General features: G+C 44.2%; 1 protein-coding gene across 5 annotated transcripts in view; it reads left to right on the plus strand.

The window, feature by feature from the left end:
* smad10a (SMAD family member 10a) overlaps positions 1-23,477 on the plus strand; it is a 41,968-nt gene that overhangs the window by 17,855 nt on the left and 636 nt on the right. The window contains exons 2-11 of one of the 5 annotated variants that reach the window (XM_029731910.1): positions 15,030-15,235; positions 16,622-16,796; positions 18,917-18,940; positions 20,275-20,517; positions 20,904-21,125; positions 21,468-21,590; positions 21,706-21,759; positions 21,851-22,034; positions 22,348-22,516; positions 22,654-22,792. In XM_029731910.1, coding sequence (XP_029587770.1) covers positions 15,143-15,235; positions 16,622-16,796; positions 18,917-18,940; positions 20,275-20,517; positions 20,904-21,125; positions 21,468-21,590; positions 21,706-21,759; positions 21,851-22,034; positions 22,348-22,516; positions 22,654-22,792 — 1,426 coding nt within the window. In that variant the 5' untranslated portion in view covers positions 15,030-15,142. The remainder of the gene's footprint in view (positions 1-15,029; positions 15,236-16,621; positions 16,797-18,916; positions 18,941-20,274; positions 20,518-20,903; positions 21,126-21,467; positions 21,591-21,705; positions 21,760-21,850; positions 22,035-22,347; positions 22,517-22,653; positions 22,793-23,477) is intronic. The other 4 variants (XM_029731911.1, XM_029731907.1, XM_029731909.1 and 1 more) reach the window with 4 other exon arrangements.

The following is a 23,477-nucleotide window of genomic DNA, read 5'->3' on the forward strand; positions in this document are numbered from 1 at the left end:
CTTTTAGCCGTACCCTCATACTTATCCTTCTCTGCTCCGCTGGGGATGTAGAGGTGAATCCAGGCCCTTCAGTGCCTGGCTCCACACCTACTCCCCAGGCGCTCTCTTTTGATGACTTCTGTAACCGTAATAGCCTTGGTTTCATGCATGTTAACATTAGAAGCCTCCTCCCTAAGTTTGTTTTATTCACTGCTTTAGCACACTCTGCCAACCCGGATGTCCTGGCTGTGTCTGAATCTTGGCTTAGGAAGTCCACCAAAAACTGTGAAATCTTCATCCCTAACTACAACGTTTTCAGACAAGATAGAACGACCAAAGGGGGCGGTGTTGCAATCTACTGCAGAGATAGCTTGCAGAGTTCTGTCCTGCTATCCAGGTCTGTACCCAAACAATTTGAACTTCTACTTTTAAAAATCCACCTCTCCAAAAACAAGTCTCTCACCGTTGCCGCCTGCTATAGACCCCCCTCGGCCCCTAGCTGTGCTCTGGACACCATATGTGAACTGATTGCCCCCCATCTATCTTCAGAGCTCGTGCTACTAGGCGACCTAAACTGGGACATGCTTAACACCCCAGCCATTCTACAATCCAAGCTTGATGCCCTCAATCTCACACAAATTATTAATGAACCCACCAGGTACAACCCCAAAGCCGCAAACACTGGCACCCTCATAGATATCATCCTAACCAATGTGCCCTCTAATTACACCTCTGCTGTTTTCAACCAAGATCTCAGCGATCACTGCCTCATTGCCTGCACCCGTAATGGGTCAGCGGTCAAACGACCTCCACTCATCACTGTCAAACGCTCCCTGAAACATTTCAACGAGCAAGCCTTTCTAATCGACCTGGCCCTGGTATCCTGGAAGGATATTGACCTCATCCCGTCAGTAGAGGATGCCTGGTTATTTTTTTAAAATGCCTTCCTCTCCATCTTAAATAAGCATGCCCCTTTCAAGAAATTTAGAACCAGGAACAGATATAGCCCTTGGTTCTCCCCAGACCTGACTGCCCTTAACCAACACAAAAATATCATGTGGCGTTCTGCATTAGCATCGAACTGCCCCCGCGATATGCAACTTTTTAGGGAAGTTAGAAACCAATACACACAGGCAGTTAGAAACGCCAAGGCTAGCTTTTTCAAACAGAAATTTGCTTCGTGCAACTCCAACTCTAAAAAGTTCTGGGACATTGTAAAGTCCATGGAGAATAAGAACACCACCTCCCAACTGCCCACTGCACTGAGGATAGGAAACTCTGTCACCACCGATAAGCCCACTATAATTGAGAATTTCAATAAGCATTTTTCTACGGCTGGCCATGCTTTCCACCTAACTACCCCTACTGCATTCAACAGCACTGCACCCCCCACAGCTACTCGCCCAAGCCTCCCCCATTTCTCCTTCTCCCAAATCCATTCAGCTGATGTTCTGAAAGAGCTGCAAAATCTGGACCCCTACAAATCAGCTGGGCTTGACAATCTGGACCCTTTCTTTCTAAAATTATCTGCCGAAATTATTGCAACCCCTATTACTAGCCTGTTCAACCTCTCTTTCGTGTCGTCTGAGATTCCCATAGATTGGAAAGCAGCTGCTGTCATCCCCCTCTTCAAAGGAGGTGACACTCTTGACCCAAGTTGCTACAGACCTATATCCATCCTACCCTGCCTTTCTAAGGTCTTCGAAAGCCAAGTCAACAAACAGATTACCGACTATTTTGAATCCCACCGCACCCTCTCCGCTATGCAATCTGGTTTCAGAGCTGGTCATGGGTGCACCTCAGCCACGCTCAAGGTCCTAAACGACATCGTAACCGCCATCGATAAGAAATATTACTGTGCTGCCGTATTCATTGACCTGGCCAAAGCTTTTGACTCTGTTAATCACCACATCCTCATCGGCAGACTTAGTAGCCTTGGTTTCTCAAACGATTGCGTCGCCTGGTTCACCAACTACTTCTCTGACAGAGTTCAGTGTGTCAAATCGGAGGGCCTACTGTCTGGACCTCTGGCAGTCTCTATGGGGGTACCACAGGGTTCAATTCTTGGGCCAACTCTTTTCTCTGTATACATAAATGATGTCGCTCTTGCTGCTGGTGAATCTCTGATCCACCTCTACGCAGACGACACCATTCTGTATACTTCTGGCCCTTCTTTGGACACTGTGTTAACAACCCTCCAGACGAGCTTCAATGCCATTCAACTCTCCTTCCGTGGTCTCCAACTGCTCCTAAACACAAGTAAAACTAAATGCATGCTCTTCAACCGATCGCTGCCTGCACCTGCCCGCCCATCCAGCATAACTTCTCTGGACGGTTCTAACTTAGAATTTGTGGACAACTACAAATACCTAGGTGTCTGGTTAGACTGTAAACTCTCCTTCCAGACTCACATCAATCATCTCCAATCCAAAGTGAAATCTAGAATTGGCTTCCTATTTCGCAACAAAGCATCCTTCACTCATGCTGCCAAACATACCCTCGTAAAACTGACCATCCTACCAATCCTCGACTTCGGCGATGTCATTTACAAAATAGCCTCCAATACCCTACTCAACAAGCTGGATGCAGTCTATCACAGTGCCATCCGTTTTGTCACCAAAGCCCCATATACAACCCACCACTGCGACCTGTATGCTCTCGTTGGCTGGCCTTCACTTCATCATCGTCGCCAAACACATTGGCTCCAGGTCATCTACAAGACCCTGCTAGGTAAAGTCCCCCCTTATCTCCGCTCACTGGTCACCATAGCAGCACCCACCTGTAGCACGCGCTCCAGCAGGTATATCTCTCTGGTCACCCCTAAAGCCAACTCCTCCTTTGGTCGTCTCTCCTTCCAGTTCTCAGCTGCCAATGATTGGAACGAACTACAAAAATCTTTAAAACTGGAAACACTTATCTCCCTCACTAGCTTTAAGCACCAGCTGTCAGAGCAGCTCACAGATCTCTGCACCTGTACATAGCCCATCTTTAATTGAGCCCAAACTACTACCTTTTCCCCTACTGTATTTATTTATTTTATTTATTTTGCTCCTTTGCACCATATTATTTATATTTTAACTTTTAACTTTCTTCAAACTACAAATCTACCATTCCAGTGTTTTTTCTTGCCATACTTTATTTACTTTGCCACCATGGCATTTTTTTGCCTTTACCTCCATTATCTCACATCATTTGCTCACATTGTATATAGTCTTATTTTTTCTACTGCATCATTGATTGTATGTTGTTTTACTCCATGTGTAACTCTGTGTTTTTGTATGTTGTCGAACTGCTTTGCTTTATCTTGGCCAGGTCGCAATTGTAAATGAGAACTTGTTCTCAACTTGCCTACCTGGTTAAATAAAGGTGAAATAAAAAAATAAAATAAAAAACAGACTGTCCCACAATTTGGTGCTATTGTCACAGTCAGGATCCAAACCCAGGTCTCCCACAGGAGAAACCAATCTCTTGACCATTAGACCAAGGGTGAGGGTGACACTTATTTTGAAGTCCCAGGCAGGGCTACCTCATCATGAGACCATGGGTCTGCTACGTCAGCATCCCCGGTAACCCCTATCATTTAGCCCAGGCCTGTATAAACAGATTAAAGTCTCCTGTGTCTCTAATGTCTCTATTTCTCTTCTATAGAAACCTCATGAAAGTTTATGAGATTCAATCTTTGCTTCAATCAGCATGACAGACAGTATATTTTCACATCCGTTTAATATATTTTCACAGTGTTAAACAATATGAAATATAACCACATCGCCTATTGATTAAAACATGCTGTTATATTGTACAGGAATATTTATTTATTTTCGACAGTTGGGTCATTCCACCAGTAGAGTGCCTTTTAGGTAGTGTACTTTTGTAAAAAAAAAAAAATTATACAAAAAAATGCACCTAATTTTAACATTCTGTCTTAAAGAGTACATGTTCAACTTTTTGTTGTTGTATTTATAACATTTTATTACATTTTTTCAAACAAAATAAACATGCACAGACAACAGACAAACACACACATCAACATCACACCTGCCCAGACCCACATGTTCCCACCGCATCCATCTCCAGATCGCCTGCAAGACTCTATGCCTCAAACTGCAACACTCTGCCCTTCTCTGTCGCCCACACACTTTCAATATTCTAACAATAATGCATTCGATTCTTCCACCGTCCCAACGATGGAGGATCACTTGATTTCCAGTTTTTAAGTAAATGTTTTTTCAACATGATTGATGAGAAAAGTATGGTCCAACTCACTGGTTATCTCACCGTGCCCTCATATGACATACCTTGAAATATGCGGATAGACGGATTAAAAGTACATTTACATTGTAAAACTTCTGACAGCCAACTTTCTAACTCCACCCATAACTTTTGGACATTATAGCACTCCCAGAAGGCATGAATCACTGAGTCACTGTTCGTTTTACACTTAAGACATGACTCTGCCGTTCTGCTGTAGAATTTATGCATTTTGTCTTATGTATAATACGTTCTATACATTCGTTTTATACTGGATTAAGCATACATTTTAGTTAACTGTAATGTCGTTAGTTATGTTCCAACACTCCCTCCATCTTGTGCCAGTATCAGTTCTTTTTAAGTCTTGGTTCCAATAGTTTGTATTATTTTCTAAGAGATTGTTAGATGGATAGGCTGCCTGCAAGGTTTTGTATATCTTACCTATCAAATTAATATCATTTTCTGAATCAAATTGGATTCCCTCAACATTTCTTGATCAATATTTTATTTTGTGATATAAAACTTTTAAGTTGCATGTATTTGAAAATGTCTACATTGGTCAGTCCAAAAGGGCTTTTTAATTCTGTCATGGAAATACATTTATTTGACTTTACTTTACTATTCCATGTGGGCCAATTTATCGCTGAATTCTGAAAAGCTATCCAAGAATTGTTCCATACGGGTGTGTTTTTAAGGAGTGTTACTAGTTCTTGTAGAATCTGTTTAATTTTCTTCCATATTGTTATAGTGTTCTTAACTATGAAGTTGTTAATGTTCTTAGCTTTATCTTTTGAAAATAGACATGTGGAAAGATTCTGGGGTTGTGCATCTTCAATATGTACCCATTGTTCCTCTTTAGTGCATTTAACAATATGTCGCAGGGTAAAGCCGTGGGTGGCGAGTTGATACAATTCCAAGTCTGGAAAGTTAAAACCACCATCAGACTTAAGGAGATGTAAAACTTTCCTTTTTATTCTATGAGTTTTATATCCCCATATAAAGTTACCGAGTATACATTTTATATTATAGAAACTTTGGGAGCCATGCCATTCTAAAGATGCTTATTCTACCAGTAAGATTTATGGGAAGATTGTTCCATTTAAATATATCTGCTTTCATGTTGTTGAGTAATGGGATAAAGTTAACTTTATGTATTTTCGGTTTTGTTGTGACTTATTAAGCAACCTAAGTATTTAATATTTTTTGTGGTCCACTTGAAGGATTGCTGTAGATCATCAGTTATTCATTGTCTTTTTCCTATTGCCATTATTTAATTTTTTTCAATGTCAATTTTATATCCTGAGATTTTAGAGTATTTTAGGGGCATTGAGTTTTCAATATTAGTCAGGTATATCAGGAGATTGTCTGCAAATACGTTTAATTTATATTAATGTTTACCAGTACTGATACCTGTTACGTTTGGGTACTGTAAAAATTTGTCTGCAAGCGATTCAATTGCCAGTGCAAACAGGAGAGGGTAGAGGGGACATCTCTGTCTTGTGCCCCTTTCTAAAGCAGATTAATCAGATAATGTATTATTTGTGTATATTTTTACTTTAGGATATTTAGATAATATTTTCACGACATTTATTATTTCAGCTGGAAAGTTGAAGGCTTCCAAAGCCTTTTCGGGATTAACAGCCATTATTGATAAATCTCCATCTTGTTTTTTAGCGTATTGTATTATACTGAAAAATGTTATTATATTTGTTTGTCTTTTTGAATAAACCCTGTTTGATTAATATGTATCAAATCTGATAAGACTTTTGCCATTCTGTTGCTTACAAGTATTTTTATTATTTTATTGTCACAATTATTACATTTATGAGTTTGTAATCTGCAGAGGGCTCTCCAGATTTTCCTGGTTTTAATATAACTGATATAACTGTTTGATACATGGAACTCGGAAGCACAGAACTGAGTGACATGTGTGTCGTCATTTGACTAAATAGGGGCACTACTTTGTCGCAGAATGTGAAATAAAATTCTATGGGAAAGCTGGCCATTAGTGATGCACAGATATTTTCCTTGCCAAGAAACCTGATACCGATAACCGATATAAAACATTTTAGCGGCCTTTTAAGCATTCTTTTAAGCAAAGTATTATTTACCTCATCTGAATTCCACGACAGAAGCTAGCCAGAGGTTAGCCATTTTCACTGGCTAACGTTGAAGTTCAGCTAGCTACGGTTAGCTGTCCTCAGCTATCCATTAGCTCGAAAAGCTATCGCCAGTTTTTGTACAGCGCGACTCAGACCAGAGCATATCGGACCTATTCTCTCTCCTTTCCTCGATTTCTACCGCAGGCTCTGAACTTTTACACCTGGATCTTGCAGCTAACTAGCTGCTACCTGAGTGACTATTGGCAACGTCGGTCTCGGAATTAACACACACTATCACGGAGCTAGCTAGCTAGCCAGCTGAAGAATTCCGTCAGCCACTCGTGGGCTACTCCTGAGCTAGCCAGCTGAAGTGTCTCCTGGGCTACAACTCACCTATCCTGACCCGTTTTACTGCCGATGCGGAGCCCCATTGGGTCTTCACGACTGGATCACCGACGTTATCTGCCCGAGGGAGTTGTCCAACTGGCCCCTCCGTCGCGACGTAACCTGATCGCCCATCTGCGGCCAGCTAATCGTTAGCTGTCTTTTCGGCTGCGATCTGAATAGGTCTGTCGGACACTTTTCTTGAGCCACTATAACTAACTATTTTGCCAACTTGGACAGGTCCCCCCTTCCACACGGAACCCCACTAACCCACAGACGGAAACGCACGAGGCGGCTAAAAACATACCTCCCTCCCATCTTCCACCAGCTTGCTACCTATGGCCCGGCTTGCTGTCTGATTCTCACTGGACCCTCTGATCACTCGGCTAAGCATGCCTCTCCTTAATGTCAATATGCCTTGTCCATTGCTGTTCTGGTTAGTGTTTATTGGCTTATTTCACTGTAGAGCCTCTAGCCCTGCTCATTATACCTTATCCAACCTCTCAGTTCCTCCACCCACACATGCTATGACATCTTCTGGTTTCAATGATATTTCTAGAGACAATATCTCTCTCATAATCACTAAATGCCTAGGTTTACCTCCTCTGTACTCACATCCCACCATACCTTTGTCTGTACATTATACCTTGAAGCTATTTTATCGCCCCCAGATACCTGCTCCTTTTTCTCTCTATTCTGGACGTCACAGACGACCAATTCTTATAGCTTTTAGCCGTACCCTCATACTTATCCTTCTCTGCTCCGCTGGGGATGTAGAGGTGAATCCAGGCCCTTCAGTGCCTGGCTCCACACCTACTCCCCAGGCGCTCTCTTTTGATGACTTCTGTAACCGTAATAGCCTTGGTTTCATGCATGTTAACATTAGAAGCCTCCTCCCTAAGTTTGTTTTATTCACTGCTTTAGCACACTCTGCCAACCCGGATGTCCTAGCTGTGTCTGAATCTTGGCTTAGGAAGTCCACCAAAAACTGTGAAATCTTCATCCCTAACTACAACGTTTTCAGACAAGATAGAACGACCAAAGGGGGCGGTGTTGCAATCTACTGCAGAGATAGCTTGCAGAGTTCTGTCCTGCTATCCAGGTCTGTACCCAAACAATTTGAACTTCTACTTTTAAAAATCCACCTCTCCAAAAACAAGTCTCTCACCGTTGCCGCCTGCTATAGACCCCCCTCGGCCCCTAGCTGTGCTCTGGACACCATATGTGAACTGATTGCCCCCCATCTATCTTCAGAGCTCGTGCTACTAGGCGACCTAAACTGGGACATGCTTAACACCCCAGTCATTCTACAATCCAAGCTTGATGCCCTCAATCTCACACAAATTATTAATGAACCCACCAGGTACAACCCCAAAGCCGCAAACACTGGCACCCTCATAGATATCATCCTAACCAATGTGCCCTCTAATTATACCTCTGCTGTTTTCAACCAAGATCTCAGCGATCACTGCCTCATTGCCTGCACCCGTAATGGGTCAGCGGTCAAACGACCTCCACTCATCACTGTCAAACGCTCCCTGAAACATTTCAACGAGCAAGCCTTTCTAATCGACCTGGCCCTGGTATCCTGGAAGGATATTGACGTCATCCCGTCAGTAGAGGATGCCTGGTTATTTTTTTAAAATGCCTTCCTCTCCATCTTAAATAAGCATGCCCCTTTCAAGAAATTTAGAACCAGGAACAGATATAGCCCTTGGTTCTCCCCAGACCTGACTGCCCTTAACCAACACAAAAATATCCTGTGGCGTTCTGCATTAGCATCGAACTGCCCCCGCGATATGCAACTTTTTAGGGAAGTTAGAAACCAATACACACAGGCAGTTAGAAACGCCAAGGCTAGCTTTTTCAAACAGAAATTTGCTTCGTGCAACTCCAACTCTAAAAAGTTCTGGGACATTGTAAAGTCCATGGAGAATAAGAACACCTCCTCCCAACTGCCCACTGCACTGAGGATAGGAAACTCTGTCACCACCGATAAGCCCACTATAATTGAGAATTTCAATAAGCATTTTTCTACGGCTGGCCATGCTTTCCACCTAACTACCCCTACTGCATTCAACAGCACTGCACCCCCCACAGCTACTCGCCCAAGCCTCCCCCATTTCTCCTTCTCCCAAATCCATTCAGCTGATGTTCTGAAAGAGCTGCAAAATCTGGACCCCTACAAATCAGCTGGGCTTGACAATCTGGACCCTTTCTTTCTAAAATTATCTGCCGAAATTATTGCAACCCCTATTACTAGCCTGTTCAACCTCTCTTTCGTGTCGTCTGAGATTCCCATAGATTGGAAAGCAGCTGCTGTCATCCCCCTCTTCAAAGGAGGTGACACTCTTGACCCAAGTTGCTACAGACCTATATCCATCCTACCCTGCCTTTCTAAGGTCTTCGAAAGCCAAGTCAACAAACAGATTACCGACTATTTTGAATCCCACCGCACCCTCTCCGCTATGCAATCTGGTTTCAGAGCTGGTCATGGGTGCACCTCAGCCACGCTCAAGGTCCTAAACGACATCGTAACCGCCATCGATAAGAAACATTACTGTGCTGCCGTATTCATTGACCTGGCCAAAGCTTTTGACTCTGTTAATCACCACATCCTCATCGGCAGACTTAGTAGCCTTGGTTTCTCAAACGATTGCGTCGCCTGGTTCACCAACTACTTCTCTGACAGAGTTCAGTGTGTCAAATCGGAGGGCCTACTGTCTGGACCTCTGGCAGTCTCTATGGGGGTACCACAGGGTTAAATTCTTGGGCCAACTCTTTTCTCTGTATACATAAATGATGTCGCTCTTGCTGCTGGTGAATCTCTGATCCACCTCTACGCAGACGACACCATTCTGTATACTTCTGGCCCTTCTTTGGACACTGTGTTAACAACCCTCCAGACGAGCTTCAATGCCATTCAACTCTCCTTCCGTGGTCTCCAACTGCTCCTAAACACAAGTAAAACTAAATGCATGCTCTTCAACCGATCGCTGCCTGCACCTGCCCGCCCATCCAGCATAACTTCTCTGGACGGTTCTAACTTAGAATTTGTGGACAACTACAAATACCTAGGTGTCTGGTTAGACTGTAAACTCTCCTTCCAGACTCACATCAATCATCTCCAATCCAAAGTGAAATCTAGAATTGGCTTCCTATTTCGCAACAAAGCATCCTTCACTCATGCTGCCAAACATACCCTCGTAAAACTGACCATCCTACCAATCCTCGACTTCGGCGATGTCATTTACAAAATAGCCTCCAATACCCTACTCAACAAGCTGGATGCAGTCTATCACAGTGCCATCCGTTTTGTCACCAAAGCCCCATATACAACCCACCACTGCGACCTGTATGCTCTCGTTGGCTGGCCTTCACTTCATCATCGTCGCCAAACACATTGGCTCCAGGTCATCTACAAGACCCTGCTAGGTAAAGTCCCCCCTTATCTCCGCTCACTGGTCACCATAGCAGCACCCACCTGTAGCACGCGCTCCAGCAGGTATATCTCTCTGGTCACCCCTAAAGCCAACTCCTCCTTTGGTCGTCTCTCCTTCCAGTTCTCAGCTGCCAATGATTGGAACGAACTACAAAAATCTCTAAAACTGGAAACACTTATCTCCCTCACTAGCTTTAAGCACCAGCTGTCAGAGCAGCTCACAGATCTCTGCACCTGTACATAGCCCATCTTTAATTGAGCCCAAACTACTACCTTTTCCCCTACTGTATTTATTTATTTTATTTATTTTGCTCCTTTGCACCATATTATCCATATTATTTATATTTTAACTTTTAACTTTCTTCAAACTACAAATCTACCATTCCAGTGTTTTTTCTTGCCATACTTTATTTACTTTGCCACCATGGCATTTTTTTTGCCTTTACCTCCATTATCTCACATCATTTGCTCACATTGTATATAGTCTTATTTTTTTCTACTGCATCATTGATTGTATGTTGTTTTACTCCATGTGTAACTCTGTGTTTTTTGTATGTTGTCGAACTGCTTTGCTTTATCTTGGCCAGGTCGCAATTGTAAATGAGAACTTGTTCTCAACTTGCCTACCTGGTTAAATAAAGGTGAAATAAAAATAAATAAAAATAAAAATAAATAAAAATTCTAGTGCAGTTAAAAAGTTAACACACGCACATGAATACAGCGGTCTAAGGTACTGCATCTCAGTGCAAGAGGCGTCACTACAGTCCCTGTTTCTAAGCCAGGCTGTATCACATCCGGCCGTGATTGGGAGTCTCATAGGGTGGCGCACAATTGGCCCAGCGTCGTCTGGGTTTGGCCGGGGTAGGCCGTCATTGTAAATAAGAATTTGTTCTTAACTGACATGCCTAGTTAAATAAAGGTTACACACACACACCCACACACACACACACACACACACAGCACACTGACAAAAAGTTATTTTCTTGGCATTTACGTATGTCCCCATTACCAGTAAAACATAATCAAAACCTATTTATTTCACTTACTTGCTGTGCTGTTTCATTGTTCATTTTTTCAGTTGTTTCATTCTCAACCAGGATTTCATCATACATGTCAAGCAGTGAAGTTTCAGCTCTGTCTGTCCGTGGCCTCTCTTCCTCGGGTGCGCACTGTCACTGTGTCCGTTTCTATCTTGTTCAACTGTGTAGCATTTCACGAAAACCCTCTTTCTTGTCTGCATCGAAGTAGCTGTCATTGTGCGTAACATCGTGCGTGGTGGCGACACATTAAAGAGAGAATGCCACCGAATCGCTTGCTCACAGCCTGTGTCGGCAGTTTTGTTGAGCAGGCGTTTCAATGCCATGACATAGGGTATCACGTCTGCTGCAGGCGCAGTTGATGAGCTTATTTCTCGAGTCAGTTGTTCCAATGGAGCTAGCTAGTGTATTCATGTTTCCAAGCTTCAAACCTTTTCTCAAATGCCATTGAAATGGCAGCAGCGGTATGACGACTTTCCTCAGTACGAAATCCTCGACGACCCACTGTGCTGTCAGACTCAGCATTCTCATGGGGCTGATATCACTGGTCCAAATGTCAGTCATGAAGCTAATAGCAGTGATGCTATTACTGTGTAACTTCAGTAGGGCAACATCTGAAAAATTGCTCACTTGGTAGTGTGTTCCGGTGCTCGACCAGTCGGCGAAAGCCAACATCACCCACGACAGAGAACAGTTGATTGTCAAGGGCGATGAATTCCATTATCTTGGCGTTAATGGATTTCGCCTTTGAGTTGTCTCGCTGAAATTTTCTTACGCTTTCAAATGACTGCTCGACTTGTTGACTGCTCGATCCACACAGTAGACATTGTGGGCTAGGTGAGGAATGCTGTGTTGCACGTGTAGCGCAACATTTTACGTTGCGTCATTACGTCATGTACCTACGTTATAGGTATGATCATCAGCTTTGACATCGGTTTTGCACATCAACGTTAAACTAGACATCGGGCCGATACCGATGTTGGCATTTTTAGCTAATATCGTCCAATTCCGAATTCCGCGCATCCCTACTGTCCATACCTTGTTCTTTTCTTTGCGTGATTGTGTTAACAGTGTCTAATATTTATTTTTGGGTGATTATTTTTTGTCTGCTGATAGCTTCAGGGTTATTGGGTCAAAGAAGGCTGTAGGATTAGTCCAACTGTTGTTTAATTCTTATTCATATAGAGTTTCATAGAAGCTTTAAAAATATATATTAATAGCGTTAGTCTTTCTAATTAAAGCATTTTTATCCTTATCTTTTGGTTTGGCGTGTATTCATTTTGTGGGGGCAGCAAGGTGTTTACCAGGTTTATTTGCCATTAAATAGTATGCTATATTTGAGTTTAACCTGTAGTTGTTGGGTCTCTTCAAAAGTAAAAGATCATATTCCTGCTTAAATTCAGAAATTGTATTTTCTTCTGTGACTTGTAAACATTTTTTATGGCCTTTTTTAAGATAGTAATGTGTTTTTCTTTCTTTTTCTTTCATTTTAATTTCTAACAAAGATTTTACTTTTGCCGAGTATGAGATTATCATTCCCCTAATGTATGCCTTAAAAACATCCCAAATTAGGTCAAGGGTCGGCTTTTCTCTGTCCTCTATGTCTCCATTTGTAATGGTAAAGGTTTTTACATTTTTTGTTTATGTATTTAATACATTTCGGGTCTTGGAAGATGTGCTCTGTTCAGTCTCTGTCATGCCCTGATCTGTTTCACCTGTCCTTGTGCTTGTCTCCACCCACCAGGTGTCGCCCATCTTCCCCATTATCCCCTGGGTACTTATACCTGTGTTTTCTGTCTGTCTGTGCCAGTTTGTTTTGTTCATTCAAACCTACTAGTGTTTCCCTTGGTCCTGTCTTTGCTATAGTCCATGTTTTCTAGTTTCCCGGTTTTTACCTTTCCTGCCTGCCCTGAGCCTGCCTGCCATCCTGTACCTTTGCTTCTACTCTGGATTACCGACCTCTGCCTGACCCTGAGCCCGCCTGCTGTTCCAGTTCCTTACACCCTCTCTGGATCATTGACCCCTGCCTGCCTTGACCTGTCGTTTGCCTGCCCCTGTTTTAAAGAATAAACTTTTGTTTCTTCAACACTGTCTGCATTTGGGTCATACCTTAAAACGTGATAGTACGAACTGGCCATGACTGACCCAGCAAACTAGTACCAGCTCCGCGATGCCATCTCCTCCCAAGGAGCCTCCATTGGTAGGCACGAAGGGTTGCTTCGCGTTCTGATGGAAGGGTTCTAGGACGTGGCCGAACATCACGACCTAGCATTGGACACATTGCTGGAGCAATTCCGTGGGCTGTCTACTAGACAGCCTACCACAACTACCCTCCCAGCCCATCAGTAACCCGGCTGGTGTCAGCGCCGTCACTCCGGTTTCCCGGGAACTCCACTTACCTCCCCCCCAGCGCTTTGATAGAGAGTCGGGCACCTGTCAGTGTTTTCTCGTCATGGAGCTGCAGCCTTCCGCCTTCCTTCGGACCACTCTAATATAGCGTACCTCATCACGCTGATGTCCAGGAGGGCCCTCCCCTGGGCTATGGCCGTTTGGGAACAACAGTCAGCCGTATGCTTCAGTCTGGAGGGTTTCGCGGTGGAGGTGAAAAATGTCTTAGAGACTCCGGTGTCCGGGAGAGAGGCTACCTGGAAGTTACTCCAGCTTCGGCAGGACTCTCTCAGTGTGACAGACTATGCGGTGGATTTCCGCACGCTAGCAGCGGAGGGTGCCTGGAACCCGGAAGCACTGTTCGACACGTTCCTGCACGGATTATCGGAGGAAGTAAAGGACGAGCTTGCAGCCCGGGAACTACCGACGGATCTCGACTCACTCATTGCCTTAACCATCCGGATCGATGGACGGCTACGGAAACGTAGGAGGGATAAGAGGTCTGATTGCCTCTGAAGACTACCGATTTACCTCTTCCCGAGCAGATGCAGCTCGGCAGGGCTAGGCTGTTTCCAGCCGAACGCGTACGCAGACTTACCACCCAGAGTTGTCTGTATTGCGGTACTGCCGGTCATTATGTGTCTACCTGTCCCTTCAAAAGACCTAGCTCATTTGTAGGAATGAGTACTCTGGTGGATCTTAAGGACAATTTTGCTTCTCCCCTTTCTCGTCCCCCTCTCCATGCCACCCTGCTGTGGGGGGACCAGTCAAGTCTCTCCAGATACTCATCGACTTGGGGGCCGATTTGAGACTTATGGACGTTACCCTGGCGTCCGAGCTGAGTATCCCCACTCAACCTCCATTCCCATGGATGTTAGAGCACTGGACGGGCGCTCTATAGGCCGGGTCACCCACCATACCAACCCCGTCAACCTACGAGTGTCGGGAACCACAGCGAGATGATCCAATTCCTGATAATTGAGTCTCCGCAGGTTCCCGTGGTATTGGGATTCTCTTGGCTCTAATGACACAATCCCTCGATTGACTGGTCTACTGGTGCCATCGTGGGCTGGAGCCCGTTCTGCTACACTAATTTCCTGAAGTCAGCTCTGCCTGCCACGGGACGTCTTCCTGGGGGCTTGGAAATTGCCCCGGACCTCTCCGCTAGCCATGCAAGTACCAGGACCTCCGGGAGGGGTTCAGTAAGGCCTGGGCCACTTCGCTTCCACAGCACTGACCGGTATCCAAGAAGGTCAAGCCAGATGCGCTGGCACGCCGCTATAGCCCCGCGGCTACACCCCCTGAAGCCGAGGCCTTTCCCCCCCGCTCCAAGATCATTAGCCCCTCTGCTGTTCGTCCTCTGTTGCCCCGTACCCTTCGTATACTTCCTACCTTTCCTGTGTCTAGAATTGAAACCATGTCTCACAACCCTTTGTCTTCTGTTTCCAGGCCCACCTATCTCCCTCGTCTCATCGTTGGCCGACCAGCGCACATGGTGAGACGCCTCCTGAAGGTTCGACCTCGGGGCAGGGGATTCCAGTACCTGGTTGACTGGGACGGTTATGGCCCGGAGGAGAGGTGCTGGGTCTCCACTAGGGACATCCTGGACCCAGGCCTCATCTCTGAGTTCCAGTGCCGGCACCCCGCTCAACCAGGTATGTGCCCAGGTAGGACGCCAGGTGGCATCCCTAGAGGGGGGGGGGGGGGGTGTACTGTCACACCTGATCTGTTTCACCTGTTCTTGTGCTTGTCTCCACCCCCCTCCAGGTGTCGCCCATCTTCCCCATTATTCCCTGGGTACTTATACCTGTGTTTTCTGTCTGTCTGTGCCAGTTCGTTCAAACCTACTACCTACCTGTATTCCCTTGCCCCTGTCTTTGCTATAGTCCATGTTTTCTAGTTTCACGGTTTTGACCTTTCCTGCCTGCCGTTCTGTACCTTTGCCTCTACTCTGGATTTACCTGACCTGACCCTGAGCCCGCCTGCTGTTCTGGTGCCTTACACCCTCGCTGGATCATTGACCCCTGTCTGCATTGACCTGTCGTTTGCCTGCCCCTGTTAAAATAATAAACTTTAGTTTCTTCAACACTGTCTGCACCTCTCCATATTTTGTCGCTAAGTGTATTTTATTGCTGTCTGTCTAACTTGTCGATTGTGTGATTTAGATCACCTGCTAAAATACTAGTTCCTGTCTGGATTTGATCTAAAACACCAGATTTGCTCTAGAGGGGATATACAATGAAATCATTGTGCATTTTTCACCATGAAAGGTACAATTCAACATTAGAAAGCGGCCGTGTTCTGAGGTATAATGGAAAAGGGTTCTTATTTATCAGGTGCCTACACTTTTCAAGAGGTTAAATGAATCAATGATTATAGTAAGTGCTTATTAAGTGCCAAATAAAGTAACAGGGTTGAAGTTTTCATCTTAAATCAGTCAGATCAGCATATGTGCAAAAACATATTTTTTTAAAGCCCCCATGCAGTTTATTTTCATTTTTAAATAATCTCTGTATGTCTAAAATCACTATGTGTTTATTTCATGAAAATAACTCCAAATATATTAACCATTTATTTCCCAGAGCCTCCTTTTTCCATTGAAATGTTCAGTCTGATCATGTGGGCGTGTTGATACAATTTTTATATATTTACATACACAGCCCTGATTGGCGGATAGGATTGTCTAGACTCTAAAGCCTACCCCACTTACCCATTCAAAGTAGGAGGATACATATGCAAATAATAGATGACTGGTCATTGGTCAGAATAATCAGATCAGATTGCGATGTCATGATGTGGGCCAAAAACTCCATCCCACCTGAACAGGCTGAAATTCCGAGCCTAAAAAAGAGTGTTATTTCAAACTCATGGTGTGGAAATATCATTAAAAAAATTAAGTAAAATCTAGTTTTTGAGTGCAATGCCTCTTTTAAAAAATGTCTAGCCCAGTTAAGAGATTTAACGTAAACCCATATACTAGTTTTGATTGAATAGGGCCAAGTATCTCTAACTCTCTCTCTCCGCCCTCTCCCTCACTCCAGGTTGCAGGGAGGAAAGGCTTCCCCCATGTGATCTACGCTCGATTATGGCGCTGGCCAGACCTACACAAGAATGAGCTAAAGCACGTCAAGTTCTGCCAATACGCCTTCGACCTCAAATATGACAATGTGTGTGTCAACCCCTACCACTATGAGAGAGTGGTTTCGCCCGGCATTGGTAGGTCTGCTCAACAGCTTAAAGGGATAGTTCACCCTAAATTGCTTAATGCCTAATGGTGCAGATGTTTCTGATATGTACTGTAAATACTATGTTTTCTCTCATAACATTACGAATATTACAGTAGCTAGGTTTCAATCCAACTGGTGACAGATTTTCATGCAAATATTCTAAAATCCGCTTAACAGGAGATTTCTTTCCATCAAATAGATTTTTTGTGGATAAAAATCTGTGCGTGATGAAATTCCCATGTACTTAATAAAAAATACAAGTTAAATGGGTTTCCAACGGATTTTGAATTCTACTGATGGTTTAGTCAAACCAAAAAAAGATGTGCCCAGTCTGGTCTTGGCGCTTGAGCTCTAGCCAACAACTTGCAGATGCAGATACAGTGCGGGTAGGCTACCTACATGATGAGATTATTATGGATAAGAGCAAGATTATTTGTATTTGACAAATGGTAGCCAAGCATCGATCATCATGTCACCAGAATTAGACCTTCAATATTTATTGGAAAGTAGCATCAAGCTCATCACCGTGCACTTTCACCACCCTGTGAAGTTCATAATAACTTATTTCATCTGTAGCCTAATAATCTGCAAGTTTTCCCGAGTCGTAGTGGGAGGACCACACAACATATCACAGTGTGACTTCAAGTTTACTTCGATATGATGGTTATTATACACTACATTACCAAAAGTACATGGACACCTGCTCGTCTAACATCTCATTCCAAAATCATGGGCATTAACATGGAGTTGGTCCCCACTTTGCTGCTTTAACAGCCTCCACTCTTCTGGGAAGGCTTTCCACTAGATGTTGGAATATTGCTGCAGGGACTTGCTTCCATTCAGCCACAAGAGCATTAGTGAGGTCGGGCACTGTTGTTGGGCGATTAGGCCTGGTCGGCGTTCCAATTCATCCCAAAGGTGTTGGACAGGGTTGGACCTTGTCTTGTGCACGGCCTCATTGTCATGCTGAAACAGGAAAGGGCCTTCCCCAAACTGTTGCCACAAAGTTGGAAGCACAGAATCTTCTAGAATGTCATTGTATGCTGTAGCATTAAGATTTCCCTTCACTGGAACTAAGAGGCCTAGCCCGAACCATGAAAAACAGCCCCAGACCATTATTCCTCCTCCAACCAACTTTACAGTTGGCACAATGCATTGGGGCAGGTAGCGTTCTCCTGGCATCCGCCAAACTCAGATTAGTCGGTCGGACTGCCAGATAGTGAAGCATGATTCATCACTCCGGAGAACACTGGCGGTGAGCTTTACACCACTCCAGTTGACGCTTGGCATTGTGCATGGTGATTTTATGCTTGTGTGCGGCTGCTCGGCCATGAAAACCCATTTCATGCAGCTCCCGACGAAAGTTCTTGTGCTGACGTTGCTTCCAGAAGCAGTTTGCAACCAAAGGACAGACGATTTTTATGCGCTACAACACTCGGTGGCCCTGTTCTGTGACCTTGTGTGTCCTACCACTTCGCGGCTGAGCCAGTGTTGCTCCTAGACGTTTCCACTTCACAATAATATCACTTACAGTTGACCGGGGCAGCTCTAGCAGGGCAGAAATTTGACAAACTGACTTGGAAAGGTGACATCCTATGACGGTGCCACTTTGAATGTCACTGAGCTCTTCAGTAAGGCCATTGTACTGCCAATGTTTCTCTATGGAGATTGCATGGCTGTGTGCTCGATTTTATAAACCTGTCCGCAACAGGTGAAATCCACTAATTTCAAGGAGTGTCCACATACTTTTGGACATATCAATATTTTGCATAAAAGCGTTTCCACCGCTATTTCTCACATAATTCATTTTACCGACACAAAAAGATCCCACCTTGTATAGTGTCTTTTTTTAAATGTTTACATATGGAAAGTTTACTGACATTGACTGTTGCCATCAGGCCTGTCGTGGTATTTTTTTATATAACGTACTTTACTCGCATAAAAAGGTTTATTTATGTGAATGATATTTGGACTTCATCAGAATTTGAATGAATTACAAATGATAAGCATATCATTGCAGTGAAATTGCAGACATTTACCCCCTATTTTCTCTCTCGTATTCTCTCTTTTTCTTTCTTTCTTCCTTCTTTCTTTTGTTCCCTTTCAAAGTTGGTCTCAGTCTCCAAAATACAAGTGAGTGCACTATCACAGTACTAAGGAATTTACTGCAGGCTTGTTAAGTATAACAGTATTATTTTGTCTTCATCTATTTTGTTAATGGTGTCAGATGTCCAAACATTCCTCTTTCCCTTCAGTCCTACACCCTTTTCATACTACAGAGCCTAGCCACATCAAGCATCCCTCTTTCCCTTCAGCCCTATACCCTTTTCATACTACAGAGCCTAGCCACATCAAACATCCCTCTTTCCCTTCAGTCCTATACCCTTTTCATACTACAGAGCCTAGCCACATCAAACATCCCTCTTTCCCTTCAGTCCTACACCCTTTTCATACTACAGAGCCTAGCCACATCAAACATCCCTCTTTCCCTTCAGTCCTACACCCTTTTCATACTACAGAGCCTAGCCACATCAAACATCCCTCTTTCCCTTCAGTCCTACACCCTTTTCATACTACAGAGCCTAGCCACATCAAACATCCCTCTTTCCCTTCAGTCCTATACCCTTTTCATACTACAGAGCCTAGCCACATCAAACATCCCTCTTTCCCTTCAGTCCTACACCCTTTTCATACTACAGAGCCTAGCCACATCAAACATCCCTCTTTCCCTTCAGTCCTACACCCTTTTCATACTACAGAGCCTAGCCACATCAAACATCCCTCTTTCCCTTCAGTCCTACACCCTTTTCATACTACAGAGCCTAGCCACATCAAACATCCCTCTTTCCCTTCAGTCCTATACCCTTTTCATACTACAGAGCCTAGCCACATCAAGCCAAGCTGCACTGTGCTGGTCTAGTTAAGTATCCACCATAGTTGCTGGAACTGTGCTGAAAAGGACAATCTGAAAAGAAAATATCCAAGCCAGCAACTTTATGGTTCGGCTTGGCACAATAGTGTGAAAAGAGTACTATTGTGGTATGCTCATGTCTCACTGGCTTGGATGCCAGACTGTTTCTGTATTCATCAATTCTTTATAGTTGCCTAGCCAAAAATGACTTGTATTCATTACAAAGCATTGCACTTTTTAATGTTTATAATTGCATAAATGCATTTACAATGCATTACACACAGGTGGATAATACAGGTGTTATTCCTGTTAATACAGGTGGTTAATGCATTACACACAGGTGGCTAATATTTTACATATGCTAAAATCGCTATTTTATTCTACTGAGCTATTTACTTTATATTTGTATTCTAATATTGTATTATTTCTTATTGTTGTTGCATTGTCGAGAAGGAACCTGCAAGTAAGCGTTTTGTTGGACGGTGTATACCATGTGTATCCCGTGCGCCTAATAAAACTTGAAACTAATGACAATGTTATACCATGTTGTTGGTAGCCCTCTCTCCTCTAGGCCCCCCTGGGAGGCTGATCAAGGAGGAGTACATTCATGACTGTATCCAGATGGATATGCCACCAGGCATGTCCCCGTTGGACCACCCTCACCCCCACCCAGGGGCGCTCAAGCTACAGCCTCCGGACCACTACGGCCAGCCCCTCCCGCCTCTGCAGCTCCCGCCTGAACCGCAGCGGGCCCCTCCGCCCATCACCCTCTACCCCAACATGCCCCTCTCGCCCACAGGTAAGACCAATAGGTGTTTAATGAATGGAGGGAGTTTTACGCACATCCAACATAATAACGGGAGCTGGACTAACGTAGAGAAAAATGGAATGTCCGCTCCTGTTTTGCTGCTCCCTAAGGTGATCTTTTAATAAAGCTTAGGTGATTGTTTGACATATAGGTGTTACCAAAGATGTCCACAAGTGTTCTGTTTCTATGGGTGTCACTGTGTCATCCTGTTCTGTGACATTTGTTTATCAGATTGCTGCCTACCTATTGATATTGACAACAACCTGGTAGCTCTTCATGTGTGTGTGTGTGTGTGTGTGTGTGTGTGTGTGTGTGTGTGTGTGTGTGTGTGTGTGTGTGTGTGTGTGTGTGTGTGTGTGTCTCTCTCTCCTCTCTAGTGTCCGGCTCTATGCTGCCTCTCCAGGGAGGTCACAGTGAGGGGCTCCTACAGATAGCCTCTCCTCAGGGTCAGGTCATGACACCTATGACCCCCACGCCGCCCCCCTCCACCCCAACACACGGGCTGCCACACGGGCCACCACAGAACCCCCAGCCACCCCAGCCTGGTCAGAATGGATACAACAGCTCCAAACACACACAGTCACAGGCTGCGTTCCACAGTTAGTACTGCCATACGGTTCACACACACACACACACACACACACACACACACACACACACACACACACACACACACACACACACACACACACACACACACACACACACACACACAGAGAGAGAGAGAAACATACATACACTCAAACATATACACACACACCACACAAACACTCAGGGAGCCAAACACAATTCATTTCAACGGCATGATAAATCATCATACTGTATTTGAAAACTGTAAAAAGAAATAAAAATATTAGTAAAAATGCAAAATGGTAGTTTGCCAGATTTATGGCTTGAGCTTGTGCCTGTTGTTAATTTGTATTTATTGTTTTGTAATTCAGCAACTTGGACAGGTAGTAGCACAGCCTCCTACACTCCTGTGGGACCCCAACAACAGAATGGGCGTGGCCACCAACAGCCTCCTCTCCACCATCCAACCAGCTTCTGTAAGTTAGGCAGTTACAGTAAGTCACAGTATGCCCAAAGTGTGTCTGTATGTCTTCTGAGGTGCTTTTTTGGGGATATTGTTAGGAATAGTGTATGTTTGGTAACCTGTGTCGTTTCCTTGTTCCCTTCTAGGGTCTCAGCATCATGGCTCAGCCTCATTTCCTCCCCCTGTGTCCAATCATCCAGGTAAGACAACACATATATACAGTATATATAGATGTATAGATGCAAACGCATGCACGCACACTCTGCTAACCACATTATTGTCTGTGTGCAGGGCCAGAGTTCTGGTGCTCCATCTCCTACTTTGAAATGGATGTCCAGGTGGGGGAGATGTTCAAGGTGCCGGCTAGCTGCCCGGTGGTGACGGTGGACGGCTACGTGGACCCCTCAGGGGGTGACCGCTTCTGTTTGGGCCAGCTCAGCAACGTCCACCGCACCGACGCCAGCGAGAGAGCCAGGTCTGTGCTCCTCTAGTGCTATCTCTATATCAATAAGCATGTTAGTTCCTATCTTGCCACAAATGTCTATTTTGTATGCCTTTATATGTGTCTGTTGAAATGTTGATTAGAAAATCTATGCCTTTGTGTAAACTGTGTATACGTGTATATCTCTCAATCATAATCATTCCATGCCTTGTCTCTATCTGTTTGTACCTGTGGCAGAAGACCCATTGTAGCAAAATGCGACTTCTTTTATTAACTGAAATATAACACTTTAATACAACTATATTCACTTGTACTCATCATCTTTATCTCTCCCTCTCCGTCACAGGTTGCACATAGGTAAAGGAGTGCAGCTGGAGTGTCGTGGCGAGGGAGACGTGTGGATGCGCTGTATGAGCGACCACGCTGTGTTCGTGCAGAGCTACTACTTGGATCGAGAGGCAGGCAGAGCGCCAGGCGACGCAGTACACAAGATCTACCCCGGCGCCTACATCAAGGTGAGAAACACAATGACCTCTGTCTGTTCTCTTTGCAGTTGTTTGTCCTCTTGATGACCTTCTCCCAATAGGAGTTTGACTGGACACTGATGTCTCTCTGTAGGTGTTCTGACATCAGACTGTTCTCTCCCCTGTAGGTGTTTGACCTGAGACAGTGTCACAGGCAGATGCAGCAGCAGGCAGCTACAGCGCAGGCAGCAGCAGCAGCTCAGGCTGCCGCCGTGGCAGGCAACATCCCTGGGCCAGGCAGCGTTGGAGGCATAGCCCCTGCAGTCAGTAAGTACAAAATATGAGAAATGCACAGCCTTAATGTGTTTATTTTCATATTTTTTCAATTAGGCTATTGTGAATTTATAGCCTCTGTTGAAGTGGTATTCTTTTCAATGAGAATGGGTCCAAGTATTGACCCATGTGGGACACCACATTTGTCTTTTAATTTATACCTCATAGAAATGGGCACACTTATCCAAATATTTTAATATCCAAACGGAGGGAAAAAATATATATAGCCCTATTTTAACAATGAAGGCTTTTTCTCAATTAAATAAAATGATATATGTGACAATGCTACACACGAAGATATACCATGACATTTTATATTCTTAATTTAATAAAACAACAAACAAAAGTCGTACCTTATAGACTATACAGGTTATACACGTGTAGCTTGTTGTTGTCAGTGACTTCATGTGTAGCAAGTGAAGTGGGAGATTTCCAATCACTGCAAAATGGAATTACAATTACGGAATTAAGTTGGCTAAATGAGAAGTAGAAGGCTACAATGAACAACCAACAGGTAGGCTGTTGTTTAATATGAATGGAGTTGTTGTAGATAAGGACAGGGAGAGCAGCAAAATAGCCTCAATTAGCCTTGCTACTTTATCTAGCTAGCTGGCTAACTTAGCTGGCTACTGTAGCTAGCTAACATCTTTTCATTGATTTGATGCAGTCAAGACAGGTA

This window comes from Salmo trutta, chromosome 34, assembly GCF_901001165.1.
Source record: "Salmo trutta chromosome 34, fSalTru1.1, whole genome shotgun sequence".
NCBI lineage: Eukaryota > Metazoa > Chordata > Actinopteri > Salmoniformes > Salmonidae > Salmo > Salmo trutta.